We start from the raw sequence: 17285 nt of genomic DNA on the forward strand, positions 1-17285 counted from the left end.
AGCACATGCACATTAACCCAACAACCGAAATGAGACCAAAGTATTACAACTCTCGGGAAACTAGACTATTATGTGCCATAGGCAGAGAATGGGAGAGACTAAGATGCACCAGAGGCCAAGGCCCCTGCAATGGCAGGGAAAGGATTATGTGAGGTCTCAGTTAGGGACAGAGGCACATTGTGCTAAAAGTTGTAAATATTTTGTGTTTGATTTCTGTAAATCCTATAATCTTCTTGCTTATCTGACAAAGTGTGCATTTCAATTTCAAAACAGCACCAGATACATATTGGAACTCTTTTATAATGCTTCTTGCCTAATCTTTTGACTGCCACTTCTTCACGCCATGTACATAGAACAGCTTGAATGCTGAGCTACTAAGACCCAACTAGAGAAGAAAGGACATATTCTGTTTGATTCCAAGCTGGAAAACTATAAAACAGATTTGCAGGCACCTCTCAGAACCAGGCCTCAAAACTCTCCATATCCTCCCAACCCATTACCTCCTATCTATAATCCTTGCTCTCACAGCCATCTTAGAACACTCCTTCTTTAGGCATGACTTTTATTCACAGAGTACAGGAACCTGCTTCAGTACCCAGCAGTTCAGAGCCAACTCTCACACTTAGCATTCAAGTTCTCAGAAAAACTCTGCAGGATAGGAGGAAATGGCAGTAGTCAACAGAAAAGTAGGAACATTTAACGTTGTTCTATTTTTAATCCCTCCTCCGCTTCCCCCTCAAATTTGTCATAAAATGTTGGATGGTGATAGGGAGTGAGAAGAGAAAACCCTTTATACTAAAGAAAAATATATAAAAAAATACTAATGGGAAGGAATTTGAATGAGGACTGATACAATGAATTGCAAAGGAAAAGAACGAGAAATTTTATACTCACAGATAAGGTTTATTGTTACATTTCTAGCGATAATATGTGATCGTTTTCCTTAATAATAATCTACTCTCCTTACTGGGATGAAGTATGTGGCCTTGGTACTAATATGCAGCTCAATTAAAAAGAAGACAGACAAGGACATTACAAAAGAACTCCAGAGTGAGCCTGGTGCTGTATCTAAATTGAAACACACTTTACATCAATTAAATGATAAAAAGGGCTATAGAAGTTACAAAAATCAAGCACATTTACTGCATCGAAATATTAGTGTCACATTAAAGCAGAATTGTCCATGAATAAAACATATTGTATCCAGTATTTCCTATTCCCTGGGGTCCCCTGGTACAGGATATATCGATTGCAGGAAACGTGGTCAAACAAACTCCACTTTATATCTTAAATATATGAAAACTAATCTTGATAAGGCAATCATTTAGCAGATTATTATTTGTATTATTTATTTATCTATGATACTTATATGACCCCCATTACTGTAGCATCTCAGCATCCACCTCACAATGTTTAATGCTTTTATTCTCACAGCACCTCTGTGATGGAAGGAGGTGCGACTACCTTCATTTTACAGATGGGAAACTGAGGCATGCGGAGATTAAATAACTTGCCCACAGTCACACGGGAAATCTATGGCAGAGCAGGGTACTGAAACTGGGTCGCCCACGTCCAAGGCTAACACTCTAACTACAAGACCATTCTTTCCTTCTGCAGGTATTATTATATTTATTGTGGTATTCTACGTTCTCTTAAAGTAGAGGCAGGCTCCTAAATTAATCTGGACTCTACAAAACCAAAGTAAAAGTTGATCCCTGCCCCTCTGGCTTTACAATCTAAAACTCTGAGGCTAGCTTTCAGTGGAGTTGGACAGCTATCAGAGCTTGATCCTACTCCATTATGTCAGTTGGAAAACGCCTATTGAGTTGAATGGACACTGGGCACTAAGGGGGAAATTTTTACCCCACTTCTGGCAGCTCCACTTTGCAAGGTAGTAGCAGCATCATCATCATCTGCGGAAGTAATGCAGTGGGTGTGTACCTTCCATACAGTGTGCAAACCTGCTCCCACAAGGGCTCCTTGTGCGTATGGGCATTGAAGAGAGTGGGACATGGGTGATTCAGAGACAGGTGGAGCTGGGGTTCTGCTACAGTACAGAAACTCTTATCCTCTGCCCGGGGTGAGGTCACAGAAGGTTAGTTTTCCTGGCACAGAGAGAATTACTCCCCTTCATGCACCCAGTCCAGCCCAGCTCTTTAGGCTGTGTTTCAGCAGGAGGATCTGAGTTTTAAAGAGGGAGGATTTTGGTGATCTTTGTAAAATGGCCAACACTCAGTTCCTAGTGGACAGCTCTTCCCATCATCATCACAGGCATCCTTGTTTCAGTAAAGAGAACAAGGATCAAATCAGTCTAGAACCTGAATAATTTTCTCAGCCCTTGAAGTGGTCTTTCTAGAGCAGAGTACTTTGGGCACACTGGAGGGGCTGTGAGGGATTTGTATTGTTATATTTTGCTCTGACACAGATGTACTGGAGGAAGCTGTCTGGATCTTGCAGGTAGCCCCTTGTTAAAATTCTGCTACACTGATGTTATTGCCTTTGTCTGAGTTCACCCTTATGTTGATACTCTTGAATCATTCCTGTTGGAATTGACTTATCTATGCTGTTCCTACTTCCAAGCTGCCCTACAAGCACTGTTACTAAAAGAGGCAAGCAACCTGATGGATTTCCCTGCTCCTCCAGGCTCATCTAGGTAAGTACCTGCACCTCTGGTACACTGGGTTTGTCACAGGCAAAGAAGAGAAATATTTGTAGAAGCTCATTGTTATAATACTGGCAGTTCATCACTGTGTTCTGATGATAAACAGGAGACATCACTTTTCAGACAAGTCAACTTGCCACCTTTCACAGACACAAAATGAACTCTAAAATTTACAACAAAAATCACAAAGAGGTAGTCTATTTTAAATACAACATAATCTTGACAGTCCAGGAGACAAGCACAAAGAGATGAAATATTTTACATACTTAGGCATATCACAGACTCACAGGCCAGAAAAGACCACCATGATCATCTAATCTGAACTCCATGCCGATCTGTCTCGGTCTTGCATGAATTTATAGAAAATTATTGTTATTTTGTAATTGTTGAGCATTAATGTACAGCTCTCTATACAGAACGTTTACATTTACCTTGTTCAAATTTTCATCTGTAATCGGTTCTTCATAGATGCAAATTTTATCCTCCAAAGATTTCTTCAGAACATCTAACTTATTTCTATTCTGGGATCGTTGTTTTTTGATTTTCGGCTGTGGTTGTAAAAAAAGTCGTCATTAAATATTTTTAAAATGTGTATGACATTACTATTTATTGGTATTATTACTATTATTTATAGGTAATTCCCAGTTAATAATACAAATAGCAATCTTGACTTTCATGATAAAATGTTCCCTGGAAATGCATGTTTTAGCTAATATCTTACAGAGGACCCCTTTTCAGTATTTTCAGACTAAGCTACAAAAAGTGCCTAACTTTCTTAAATGCAGGTTTACATACATTCATTCCTTCCACAAAAAGAGAATGCAAAGATGCATTATTGCAATTTTGTCCTGCTAGTGTAGAAGTGACAAATTTGGTTTTACACACACGTTTAGTGAATACTATATGCAATGACAATTAAATTTTCCTCATCCCTTTTCAAAGCTATAAAAAAGAACAAGATATCATACTCACTTAAAAATTAAATTGTTTTCAAGCTGCACTATATGTATCACAAATGAGCCACGATAATATTAAGGTTCACCCTACCATGTAAGCAGATTATCATTGACCTTTGTGTTCTTTACAAGAATATAAACTAAGTGTAATGTACTCCCAGGGTAAAGATAACATCTGTTCAACGATAGGGCTCTGCAAAGTCATTTTCCTTTTGAAATACAGATCATTTTGGGAATCATTAAGGTTTTGAACTAGGCTAATTCCCAATGCAATTATCCTAAGTTAGTTTACACATTAAGAAAAACACAGTCAATCAAATTGGGGTCGGGGAGAGACATATCACCCTTTGTTATAGGGCTATAACCTACAATTCATAGAAGAGACAGGTTTCTTTGTCTGTGGAGAAAGTTAAGGTAAAGAAATAATCTGTAGTTTATAACATTCAAGGCAATGAAATATCCTCTACACAAAAGTTAAACAGACAAATAGAAAATGTGTTACCCAATTACCCGATATATTCCTTGCTGGGTATATCCTTGGGAGAGTCATGATCCTCCTCTTGGAAAGGCAAGTCTGAAAGCAAGCCTGACTCCTTGCAAGTAACTCAATTACCCACTGAAGACCATAGGAGAGAACCCTGGATATTTTCTGTTTTTAAAGGGATTGGAGTGGGCTTGGACTTTTCCCCAAAGAATCTCTGACTCAGCAATAGAGTTAGATTGAATCCCAGATGCTGAACAAGTCCGACTCAGCATTGTGGACATGTCTCCAGAGGAGTTTCAGCTTGGAGATCCCAACACACGTAGAGTTTCAGAGCAAGGATCGAATAGGCTGGGAGCAGACATAGCACATCTCCCATTCTTTGGCTTCACAAAGGACCTCCTCAGAGATGGAGCACCTCTTAGCTTTCTGCTTGCTCCCATTATAGGGGACAGGGCCCTGGAACAATTAGTCTACAAAGGAAATGGAAAGATGGAGGACATATATTTTCTCATTACTGCCTGAAAAGTATCTTTAAATGCTCAGATGCTAATGGTAAGGCAGGAGCACTGAACAACCACAAATCACACTGTAGGAGACAGAGAATCTTGTGCAAGTGGAAGGTACACTGGATCTCTGTGAACAAATTTGAGCTGCATCTAGTATTTCTAGGAAAGAGGTTGTTACGCTCTGATGCACCCCAAAATAACAATCCAAAAACACAAATAAAATGAAGCAAGACATGCAAGTAGGTTGTCAATAAAAACATGTGATAATGAAGAACTGGTTAGGCTAGCAAAAGTCTGAACACAACGCAACAGTCTGAATAACAGATGTGTAGCAGCGGGCCCTGAGTAGCTGTCTACAACCACCATTACGCACACACACAGAGGCCTTGAACAGGAACACTGAATTCAAGGAGCAGGAACCAGGAAACAAAAGAGGAGCAGAAATAGAGAGGAGGAAGCAGGAAGGCAACACACACTAGTCATCACAATTTTCTTCCCTTCTCTCCAGTGGTATGTGACTAGAGGTACCAGGTAATCCCAGGATCATAGGTTATCCCTCTGATTCAGCTCAAGAGGTGGATGCTATTGCTGCGTGCAACTTCCCAACTGGTCATATGGCATCAACATACGCAGAAACAGTGTCCTCTTCCCGATCTGTTCCCCTGTGAGTAGGCAATGTATTTTGCTAGTTAACAACTCCTGTAGCAAATGCACTCACCATGCTCCGTATCCTGTAGCCTGAAGGAAAATGCCACAAGTATTGAAAATGCTTCCAGATCCTCATCTAACATACACTGCTTGTGCAGGTCAGAACGGCTGGATGAGCCCCATGCTCTTGGATGAACATGCCTGTTGAGACACCCATATTTTCTATTCACGTCAGTTAGCTTCAAGGACAGTGAAGGGGTGGGATGAACCTTTTCTGTCAGCATAGACAACTTGGTCCTCAAAGGCCAGCTGAAAAGTTGATAGAAAGGAATTTCTCTAATATTTTCATGAGGTGCACTCCAAATATCACATAAAGCATAACTTAATGCAGTAGGGCAGGGTATATATCTCAACATTCCTTCAGTATGTGAGCTACACAGTTCTTCAGAGTCCCACGTAGTCTCTTCACTATCCCATTTCCTTGGGCAGGGTACACACAAATTTATAATGTAGTGTACCAATACTCATGAGAAAGCCTTCACACTCTTCATACAAAAGGCATCCCATTATCTGAAACAAGACTCTCTGGTAGGCCAAACATAGTGAATAAAATGGTTAGGCAAAAAATTAGCTCCTTTGAGGTGCCTTGTGAAATTATGCATGCAAAGCGGTAACATAGTAAATAGTCTGTAACAACTAGCAATGTGTAACCATGCAGTACAATTAAGGAGTCAATAATACCCACTGCAATTCTCTGCTATGGTCTGTTTACAACTACCCGTTTCAAAGGGGCCACAGGAACAGTAGTTTGATGCATTATGCAGTCTGGGCATGCCCTCACATGACACTCAATGTGCGAAAGCGGCTCTGGCCACCAAGCATAAACTATGCAGAATTTCCTTCATTTTCATAACTCCCAAATGTCCTTAATGAGCCATATCCAGGAGCGCTTGTTGCAATGCTGCTGGAATAGTCACCCAGACTCCTCTGCATAAGATATGTCAAGTAACATGCCTTCACTGTGAGCTCAGAATGAATTTTGTAGAACACAAAGTTATCTTAAGGACTAGGTTAATCCAACCTATTTGTACAGCACATATCACCTTGCACATGTCAGCATCTTAAAGAGTGGCTTTAGTGGTCCATCCTCAGTCAATTGGCACATATTTCAGTAAAAAGCATATTGTATATGCTGCCATTTCTGCATACGAGGGTGCCAACCCAGCAGAATTTCTCAAAAGAACATCAGCAATTAAATTACATCTTCCGTTGATATATACCATATCAACATTATACTGCTACAACGGAATAATCCACCATTGCAGCCTGACACTCAGCGGATCAATGACTTTATGATAGAGTCCCAGAATAGGCAAATGATCAGTTTCTAAGGTGAAATGTCTTCCCGCTAAGTAAACCGTGAAGTGTACTATAGCAAAAACCATCACCAAGAACTGTAGCTTGATCTGAGAATATGTCGCTTATATTGAGGTGAGAGTACAGGATGCAAGTGTACCTGGCTGTCCTTCCTGGAGCAGAACTGCACCCAGCCCCTGAATGCATGCCTTAGTTTGAATCACTACGGGCGTCTATAGATCAGCATAAGCATGGGATTGGCTCAAACAGAAGGCTTGATGCAGGGTTTCAAAAGTTTGCGTTCCTTTTTTAGTCCAAACCAACAGTTCCTGGCCCTTGGTTAAACCCCAAAGCAGCTTGGCAAGAGTACTAAAATGGGGCAGAGCACAGTCATCTACATATTGAGCTAGGCCAAAGAACAAACATAAATCAGTAGTGAAGGAACAACTTGTAGCTGTCCAGACAAAGACTGATAAAAAATACTCTAGAAACTCCACAGCGACCTTCGCAAAACTGAACTTGAGCACAGTCAACTTTATGCCAGCTTGTTGAACTTGGATTAGCATCAGGTCCAGAATAGCATTATGCTCAGGAAGAGTCTTTGCAAAGATGAGAATGTAATCCAAATAGCAACATGTTCACTGGAGATTATCCAGGAGCTGAGATCACTCTCTGTAATACTTCTGAAGCAGAGACTAAGCGAAAGGGGAGCTGTTGATAGCAAATGGTTTTATGAAAAGTCACTAACAGCTGCAAACTTTCTGGTATTTTGCCAATAACTGGATTGGTAGACCAACAAATAGAAAAGCCAGGATCCACTTACCCAACAAGTCACTTCTTTGAAGGTTGGCAGTTGAAACTACTCATGTTTCATATATTTATGAAGTTCCCTAAATTCTGTGCACAAATATTTCAACTCTTTTTGTGTATGATCACTGTTGGTGAGGTCCAATTCTTCCATCTCCCAAATGATACTAGATTCTGCTTGGATCTTCTCCACAAGTGCAAAAGATATGCAATGTGCAGGTGGTGCACACTTCCTTGTTCAAATCAAACTGCAGAGAGGATGCATATCCCGTGGACAGAACACCATCACCACTAAATAGATCATGGTGTCTCTGAATGATACTTTGCATATCTCCTTCTATTTTAGCCAACATAATCACACCTGAGGTTTCCTGTGCAACTTCATGCATAATAACAAGCTGTACGCATAGATCGTAGGACAACAATGGAGCTGTATACACAGCTGTGCCTTTAACAATGTAAAACTTTGCAATCAAGGCTATGTCTTTGTAGAGCACAGAGCATACAGCTTTGCCCACAGTCTGCAAGGCATACAAATCCCAAACTTTTAGAACCACTGTTGTGAGGCAACTGTTCAGACTGTGAAATAACCCAGAGGGGAGAATGTTATCTTCAGCCCCCGTAACTACCATGTACTTTGTAGTGTGCCATTAATTTCCACAATACGGGATACCAGCTCCAGTGTCTTACCATATGAGGAGATCACACTAAAGGAAACATCAGTAAAGGTGGTCTCGTGCAGCTCCACATTCACAGGCCTTCCATCTTTGTGAACCATTGTATTGCAGTGCACTAATTTAAAGTATCCTCCTTTTTCACAAGCCCAGCTGGGCAGGCAGGGAAACTGGCCAAGTAACCCATACTATCACAGCAGAATTAATGAAGAGCTGGCAACTTTTGCTGCTGAGACCATGGTATAGGAGTAGGTAGCACTGTAGGACTCTGCATGATGGAAATAGGAGAAGCAGCTGATGGCTTAAGAGGAGACACAAAGGTAGCAGCAGTTTGAAACACAGAAAGTTATCCCCAAGCCCTCTCAAATGTCTCAATCTTAGCAACCATGGAATCAAAAGTTAGCATTCTTGCATCTTCAGTTAGTAACTGGTCATTCAGATGGTCAATCACTATACCAATCAGAAAAATCTCTCTGGGCATCATCATCATAATATCCCCAAATTCACAGTCCCTGACCCTGCGAATGACATACAAACTCATGTATGCTTTTGTTAGGCTTCTGGAGAGCTTCAAAAAACACTTTCCTCTTTAACAGAACAGAATCGCCACTGTCAAAATACTTGCTGACGTGCTGCACAACTGTGTCAAAGGAGAACTTGGGATCCAGGAGTCCATCATAAATATCAATGTCTTCATGGCCTAACCAGCAAGGGTAACCTGGGAATATCGGAAGTTGTATAATATACATATAGTGCCAAAAATTCTGAATAAAGTATCACCACTCAACAGCCGAAGGATGTGCAGGCAGCATGGGCTGCAGATCAAAAGCACTTGTCATTATGAGACACTCTGATGCAATCCAAAAAACACAAAAAACAACCCCGAGCCAAGATATGCCAGTAGACTGTCAGTCAAAACATGTAATAATCATGAACTGGTAAGGTCAGCAGCAGTCTGAATAAAACATGAAAACAGTCTGAACAGCAGATACGTAGCAGTGGGCCATCAATAGCTACACACCCCCAATGTCAAGCAGTGTGTGCAAATAAACAGGAACATTGAATTCAGGTAGCAGGAACCAGGAAACAAAACAGAACAGGGAACAGGAAGTAGGAAGGCAACACACACATCAGTCATCACAGAGGCACAGTGCTAATTTCACAGTGGGAGAGGCCAGGATCCAGCTTTTACCTACAGTAACTGATAAATATATCAGTCCATACAGTTGAGAACTGATCCTAATTACATTCTGTTTTCCAAATATATGAAAAATGGCATGTGTGGGGAAACCCACCCCTAGAAAAGAGGCAGACAGTGAATGTATACATCTGGGAAATGTAAAAAATTCCCATACTGATCCCACCTGTTTGTCGGATACTGCTAAATTCTGATCCACTTTCAGCAGCTCTGCTTCCCTCCATGCCGAATGATAAACCTGAAGCAAAGCTCTTGCCCGTATCTTGGGCAAAGCCAAGTTATTGTCCATCTGAGAATAGCAGCAATGGAACTCTTGCCTCATTCTAAGTAATTCTTCTTCAGATAATGAAAGGGGTAAACTTAAAAGTTTCCTGTTAAAACAAAAACAAACAAACTTTATTCTGTGGCATATGCAAGTTGGCACAGTGTAAAAAATAAATAAAAAACCAACAACAAAAAACAAAAAGCCCAAAACTATCCTCAGAGATCCTAGGAGCCTGCAAAGTGTGTTCCCCTGGTGGCCAGATCCTTTGGATAGCGTGGTGTCAGGTGGGAATGTGGCCCTTACATTAGAGCTGGTCCCAAAAAAAACGTATTTTGGAAGAAATTAATTTTTATGCATCCTTTTTGCATAAAATTTCAAAATTTTGTCAAAGAAAATCAAAACGAAAAATGTTCAGGGTGTTTTTTTGTGGGCGCACTCTCTCTCTCTCTCTCGTGCTCATTTTTCCCCTGGAGAAAGTGGGGAGAGGGAGAAAGGAAGGGAGATATTGGGAGGAAATTGCAAATAAACCTGAACATGGATGGGGGTGACCTTTTGTTTTAACAAAATTTTAAAATGATACAAAAAATTTCCCATGAAGATTCTAATATAGTTCTAAAAGCCATTTTTCATTGGATAACATTGGTGAAAAATTTTCAACCAGTTCTTCCCTGCATCCTCATTTCCTATTTTGAGGGCTTGCATCCCAGAGTGTACTAGCAAGGGCATGCAGGGACTTTAATAGTGGCTTGCCTCCTACACAGGATGTATAAAGCCCTCCTCACCCTTAAGAGCCCATATAAGGATCAGACATGATGAATCTTTAGTGGGAAGTTCTCATTTTAGATCACTATAGAAAACCAGAGTTTCTTAGATACCCATTTGTAAACATTACAGAGCAGTGTTTAAAATAAATAAATAAATAGAGGGAACACTGGAAATTACTAGAACGCATAGTAACATTTCCAAAATATTGCAGAGGTAAATAATAAATGAGAATGCTAATTATTTATCACGTTTCAATAAAAGGAAAATCAGCCAGCTCTCTGTTGCATAAATATGGATTTCTTACAAAAATGGATAGATTGTGCTCAAGTTTAGTCTATTTACAATCTGTTCTAGAGTTCATCTAATCACTGAATACCAATCTGTGATATATAATATATACTACAAAAGTATGTCATAACACAGTATTCTGTTGACACATTCTCTTTCATGTCTCCCTAAATGTCTACAAATAGAACCATCTCAGAGGCAGGGAGAATTAATTTTTAAAAGAGCAGTGTGTATATATTATATACACACACAGACACACAGAGAGTAAATAAGCAATGCCATTCTGAAACTATATACTATCTTTTTATGTACTTACCGATTTTCCCCTTTTTTAACAAAGCTATTGGGTGGGAATAATAATAACTAATAATACTAATATCTTAGGCTCACATCTAAGGGCTCAGCTATACGGAGTTAGCGCACAGCAAACTGGAATGTAAATCAAAGTGTATTACAGAACTTTGAGTTCATAGTGGCAGAGTCCATACAGCTGGTTAATGCATGGCGGGCTACTGCGCTCTAGCTTTACGCCCCAGCTTCCTGTGCATTAATTCTCAGTATAGACAAGTCCAGAGGATCTCAAAACACTTAACGAAGATGGCTAAATAGTATTGCCCCACATTAATGGGTAGAGTCAGTAAAAAAAACCTAGGTGTCAAAACTCAAAGACCCATCCTTTAGCCACAAGATCCACACTGCTTCCTAGATTAGGAAAAGGGTTAATTAATCCATAAAATGTTCTATCATCCCAATTTTTATCAGATATTGGTATTCTATTCCATTCATTTTGGGACAGGATTTTAACAGCAAATGGCAAAAGAAGTGGAGTTCCCACTGATAACATGAATACAAAATGCACCAGCAACTTTCAGTGGTAGTGCTAATTGTGTAGATTTGGGGAGGAGGCATTTTTCCACTTGTCATAGGCTGCGGAGCTGGGGAGCCATGGCCCAACCATTTATAAGCAATGGTCCCGTACTAAATCACTCCCCCTGCTGCCAAAGTTGTATGAAGCATTACTCCAGATGAATGGTTGTAATGCCATAGATGTGCCCTGGCCACCTCTATGGGCAGACAGAGGGGTGGCTGGGCCAAATTTCAGTGAGTGGCATTATGACCTGGTGCACAGGGTCACAGTGCTACTTCTGGCGGCACCAGCTCATGTACTGTGATAGTCAGAGAGGAGGCAGTTCCCCAGCCAAGGGACACCCTGGGTCCCTGCAGGTGAAGGTTCGGGACTAGTGTGGTCTGGAACAGGGCTCCTGCTAAGGGGGATGACTGCAATTTACCCGTCCCAAGAAATATCTGAATGGTGCCACTGACTTTCAGGCTTGGAAAACAGAAACTTTCCTTCTGGTGACAGAAGGTTAACCCTTACTTGGACAGACTACATGAGATCAAATATTGAGTGTACAGCTTTGATACCAGAGTCCTCCAGTTTACCTCCGATAACTGGTGGACTTGGACATTTTTAACTATTCTCATGGCTGACCATTGTGTTATGAACAGTTCAGTGAGGCACACAGGGACAGATTCTTATCTCAGTAACTCTGGGGATAACTACAATCAACGTCATGGAGTTACTCCAGATTAATACTGCTGTAAATGAGATCAGAATCTGATTCTCCCCAGGAGAACAGAAGGGAATCATCTGAGTCCTCAGACTCCCCACTACTTTTACCCCTTTCATCATTTTACCTTACCAGCAATAGCACATTAGACTGGTTGGGGTATATTAGGTACATCTTCTCTCTGGAGTTAATCAACGTAACTACTTTGAGTCTTGAGTGAGCGAAAAGGGGTTGATTGATAGAAAGCAAACAGACGTGCTCCCCCGTGTGGAAGTAATGTGGACTAACACTGGATCACTCCAAGTGAGGGACTTTTTAGAGGTCTGTGATAAACGCAGACCCTGAAGATAGACATGTTGCTTCACCTCCCCTCCCTTTAGCCCCAACCTCTTTATTTACTTTGTGATGAATCTTGTATTTTGGTATATTTGTTATATATGGAAAAAAATTAAGTATAAATATATATATACACATATACATATAAAGAATTGCAGCAATCAACTTCCCCCTGCCCCAGTAGTCCTAAAAAGGAGGAAATAGCCTATTCATTTAAAGATTGAACAATAAATAAATAAATAACACAAACAGTTTTTAAAAACAGCACACTGATGCACTACCAAAGAATTTCAATTTTAAAATGACAATATATTGTCTCAATTGCTTCAGTTAATCACAGTGCCTACAGGTTGTCCTTATTTCCATAAAATATGCCTATGAGGCTTTTGGAAATTCCTCTTTGAACTGACTGATTGTAGTCAGTCAGTCTTTAAATTAAAATATTTATAGTTACAATATTTTCATCCACATAAGGCACTTAATCTGAAGGCATCATTTCCCCAAGAAGCAGTTTACCATATTCTCACTGCTCCACAATATTGCCTTACATTTAAACATGGAAAGGTAGTACTGCCAGAAAAATCAGTGGATTAGAAACTACAGCATATCACCGTTATGTCAGGCCTATGTTAGGAAAGAATTGTAAAGTGTGAATGTTTTTGGTGATAGCTACTACTTCATAGTATATTGAATGATCAACAAAAATCAAAAGCTATCATTCTAAATAATTCTTTGTAAGAGACTATATGCAACAAATAAGAATAAAATAGTTAAGAACTGGTGTCTGGTGATCAAAATATCAAAATTGACACACTGTCAGAAAGTGTAAATACAGTGAAAAATTTTTAAGAACTTTTGTTGGAATGTTATATAATTTTTGTGTACAAAAATGTTCTGGAAAAGTAAGCTGCTTTTAAGAAACTTTATTTTTGCTGTGTGAGCAAAGATGGTATTTCACACATACAACCGGTGGCATGCCGGACTGGAATACATCATAGAAGTTAGAAATAGAAAAGACCTAGGTCATGTAATCCATGTCACTGCTGGTGCAGGATTGTTTTCTACAGTATATTTAGAAATAATAAGACAGTGTCTGAAAAATACACTGAAATGGTTTATAGAAAATTATTTAGAATTTTGAAAAACCAGAAGTTACTGAAAATGAATGGATTTTCAAAAACAAGTAATAGGCAGACCGCTTCTGTAGATCTTTTTTTCCACAGCGCTATACTATGCAGTAGGCAGATTTACCAGGACAATGTCAGGTCATCATATTTGGCCAGTAGGTCTCATGTGTATCTGATTTTCTTTAGAGAAAAGGAAAATTCTTCCCCACTCACCTGAAGTTGTTTAAATTGACATTCATGTTATATAGTCTATTCTTTTTAATGACTACATGTCCATAAACCAGTAGGTGGATTTACCAGCCAGGGCAGCCCAAATAAAGCCCAACCCTCAAGTTTAGTTCCATGTCTCTTTTCTCGGGACAGGTTTATTAATAAACACAAAATTCAAAAAGACTTAGCAAAAAACACTTGCATAACAGAGACCTCTCTCGCTTTCCCTATCTGGGAAGAGGGAGGACATATCCTTGTTCATTAAATAACCCTTTTCTGGCTATTATGCAGAGGCCCACACTAATGCTTCTCTAGTCCTTGATCTCTCTTGTTTGGTACCCCTGCAGAAAGCCTAACATCACAGGCCCAATACCATCATGTGCCCTGAAACTATCACTTTAAAAAGATATGCACCCCAAGCACCAGGTTCTGACATGAAACATACTTCTGCTGCTAGGAAATATGGTATTAGTAAATATACTGACTAAACAACGGCTCTTCAAAAATGTATCTGAAAAGCAGGAAAATGCTAACGTAAACTATGGTCTTAAGAAATATACAGAAATTGTTTTAAGAAATGAAAGGCCTGAGGTACTAAGTGTTCGTGTGAGATGCTGAGACTCTGAGAAAGGACTGGGAATACTTATTTTCCAATAAATATTTCTGTTTTGTATTTGGGGAAAAAACAGATGATATATAGTCTTATCATATGGTGATATCACTCTTTCCATCCCATTAGAATCTCTGGTGGATGTTAAGCAGAAGCTACTAAAGTTAGACCTTTTTAAATCAGCAGGTCCAGATAAATTACATCCAAGAGTTTTAAAAGAGCCAGGGTAGGAGCTTGCTGGACTGTTAATGTTGATTTTTAATAAGTCTTGGCGCACTGGGGATGTTCCAGGAAACTGGAAGAAAGATAACATTGTGCCAATTTTTAAAAAGGGTAAATGGGATGACGTAGGCCTGTCAAATGGACATGGATATGAAGAAAAAATGCAGTGGCTGTTACGGGACTCAATAAAGAATTACAGGAGAATAATGTAATTAGTGCAAATCAACAGGGGTTCATGAAAAACAGATCCTGTCAAACTAACCTGATATCTTTTTTTAAATGAGATTACAAATTTGGTTGATACAGGTAATAGCGTTGACGTAATATACTTAAATTTCTGCAAGGGGTTTGACTTGTTATTGCACAACTGTATTAAAAAAACCAGAATGATATCAATTTAATATGATGGCAGACATTAAATGGATTACACATTGGTTGACTAATACTCTTAACATATAACTGTAAATGGAGAATTATCATTAAGCACGTGTGTTTCCAGTGGGGTCGCACAAGGATCAGTTCTTGGCCCTACACTATTCCACATTTTTATCTGTGACCTGAAAAAAAACTATAAAATCATCACTGATAAAGTTTGCAGTTGACACAAAAATTAGGGGAGTGGTAAATAATAAAAAGCCCAGGTGACTCAGTCAGATCAATCTGGACCGCTTAGTAAATTGGACATAAGCAAACAATGTGTGTTTCAATATGGCTAAATGTACATGTATACATCTAGGAACAAAGACTGTAGGCCACACTTACAGTATGGAGGACTTTATTCTGGGAAGAAGTGATTCTGAAAAAGATTTGGTGGTCGCGGTGCATAATCAGCTCAACGTGAGCTTCCAGTGTGATGCTGTGGTCAAAAAAGTTCATGTGAACCTGGGATACGTAAACAGGGGAATCTCCAGGAGGAGTATGGAGGTTATTTTACTTCTATATTTGGCACTGGTGTGACCACTGCTGGAATATTGTGTCCAGGTTTGGTGCCCACAATTCCAGAAGGAGATTGATACATTGGAGAGGGTTCAGAGAAGAGCCATGAAGATGATTAAAGGATTAGAAAACATACTTTAGATTGAACTCCTAGAGTCTTTCGCTGTATTTAGTTTAACAAAGAGATCGTGAAGGGGTGATTTGATCAAAGTCTATGAATATCTACCTGGGAAACAAAAATTTAATTATAGGCTCTTCACGATAGTACAGAAAGGTATAACACAATCCAGTGGCTGAAAGTTGAAGCTAGAAAAATTCAGGCTGAAAATAAAGAGTAATTAACCATTGGAACAATTTACCAAGTGTCATGGTGGATTCTCCATCATGACAATTCTTCAATCAAGATTGGATGTTCTTCTAAATGATATGTTCTAGGAATTATTTTGGGGCAAGTTCTATGGCCTGTGTTATACAGGAGGTGAGAGTAGATGATTTTAATGATCACTTCTGGCTGTGGAATCTGTGAATCTCTGAATATTGAGAGTTTTGTAAACAAAGGCATGACATACACTGAATTAAAGCCTAAAAAATTCTAAACCACCATAATAGTTTTAACAAATTTAGCTTCTTAGAATTTTCATTAAAAAACCCCGAACAAACCAAAAGGGCTAATTTTCCACAAATAGTGAGCACTGACAGCACACACTTCAGTAGGAGCGTTGGATACTAAAGCATGTGTGAAATGCATGTTACACTTTTACAGGATTTCTCCTTTCTAGAGGCATAACTAAGAAAAGAGAATGGACATATACTTACATGAACACTAACTGTTCCCAACTCCTTAATTTTTTTTGTTTTGCAATACTGCTTTCCAGCTCTTGGCTCAGTTTTAGCCTGATATTCTGAAGCAATTCTCCAGTGGTCATATTTTTGTCATGTTCTTCTTTTTCAAGCTGTTCAGTCTGAACAGCAATTTCCTTTTTATGCTCCTCCACAATTTGTTGCAGGAACAGCTTCGGCACACTCAGTTTTAACAATTCTTGAGTGATTACTCCATACTGAATGCGTTTAAGTTCATCAATAGCTTTTTCTGTCAAAGTAAATCTAAGCACTTTTAGTTCTTCACTGGCATCATTATCAAGCTTTTCAATAAGTTCTTCAAATTCAACAGCATGATCAGTCAGAAGCTTTTGCCAGTGGCTCAAGTAGTGACTAACCTCTTTAATGGTTTTGAAAGTGTCTCCCATTGACATCTGCTCTTTTCTTTGTTCTTTCTGCTGATTCATTTACCAAAAAAGAAACAAGATAAATAAAAGGAACTTCTTTCTAATTCCAATCCCCAGATACATATTTCACACCAAGGTGAAATTATTTTATAAGAGCTTTTTGTAATACTCAAAAAGATAGTTTCATTGCATAATATCAGCACTGCATTCATATATCCCCAACAGGCCATTATTAATTTGGGTTGAGGTTAGACAGAATGCTAACAACACTTATACAAAAATGCAATTTACAATTTATCTCATGCCCTAACATATTTGCAAATGTCTGAAATGTCAGAAATTTAATGAACTGGTAAAATTCCAACTGCAAACTCTAATCAAAGAAAGAGAGAGGAAAGAAGAGAACAATGTTTTATTGATATTTCATATCTTACACTA

At 39.2% G+C, this 17285-nt stretch overlaps 1 protein-coding gene across 4 annotated transcripts in view; it reads right to left on the reverse strand.

Annotated features, from left to right (window-relative positions):
• Positions 1 to 17285, reverse strand: part of EVC2 (EvC ciliary complex subunit 2) — a 150094-nt gene that overhangs the window by 22581 nt on the left and 110228 nt on the right. For 3 of the 4 annotated variants that reach the window (XM_067556406.1, XM_067556405.1, XM_067556408.1), the window contains 3 exons: positions 16438 to 16898; positions 9458 to 9662; positions 3094 to 3210 (listed from right to left, as the gene is read on the reverse strand). In XM_067556406.1, the coding sequence (XP_067412507.1) occupies positions 3094 to 3210; positions 9458 to 9662; positions 16438 to 16898 (783 nt within the window). The remainder of the gene's footprint in view (positions 1 to 3093; positions 3211 to 9457; positions 9663 to 16437; positions 16899 to 17285) is intronic. The other variant, XM_067556407.1, reaches the window with a different exon arrangement.

This window comes from Emydura macquarii, unplaced genomic scaffold, assembly GCF_026122565.2.
Source record: "Emydura macquarii macquarii isolate MOO-44397 ecotype Brisbane River unplaced genomic scaffold, CSIRO-AGI_Emac_v2 contig_1768, whole genome shotgun sequence".
Taxonomy (NCBI): Eukaryota; Metazoa; Chordata; order Testudines; family Chelidae; genus Emydura; species Emydura macquarii.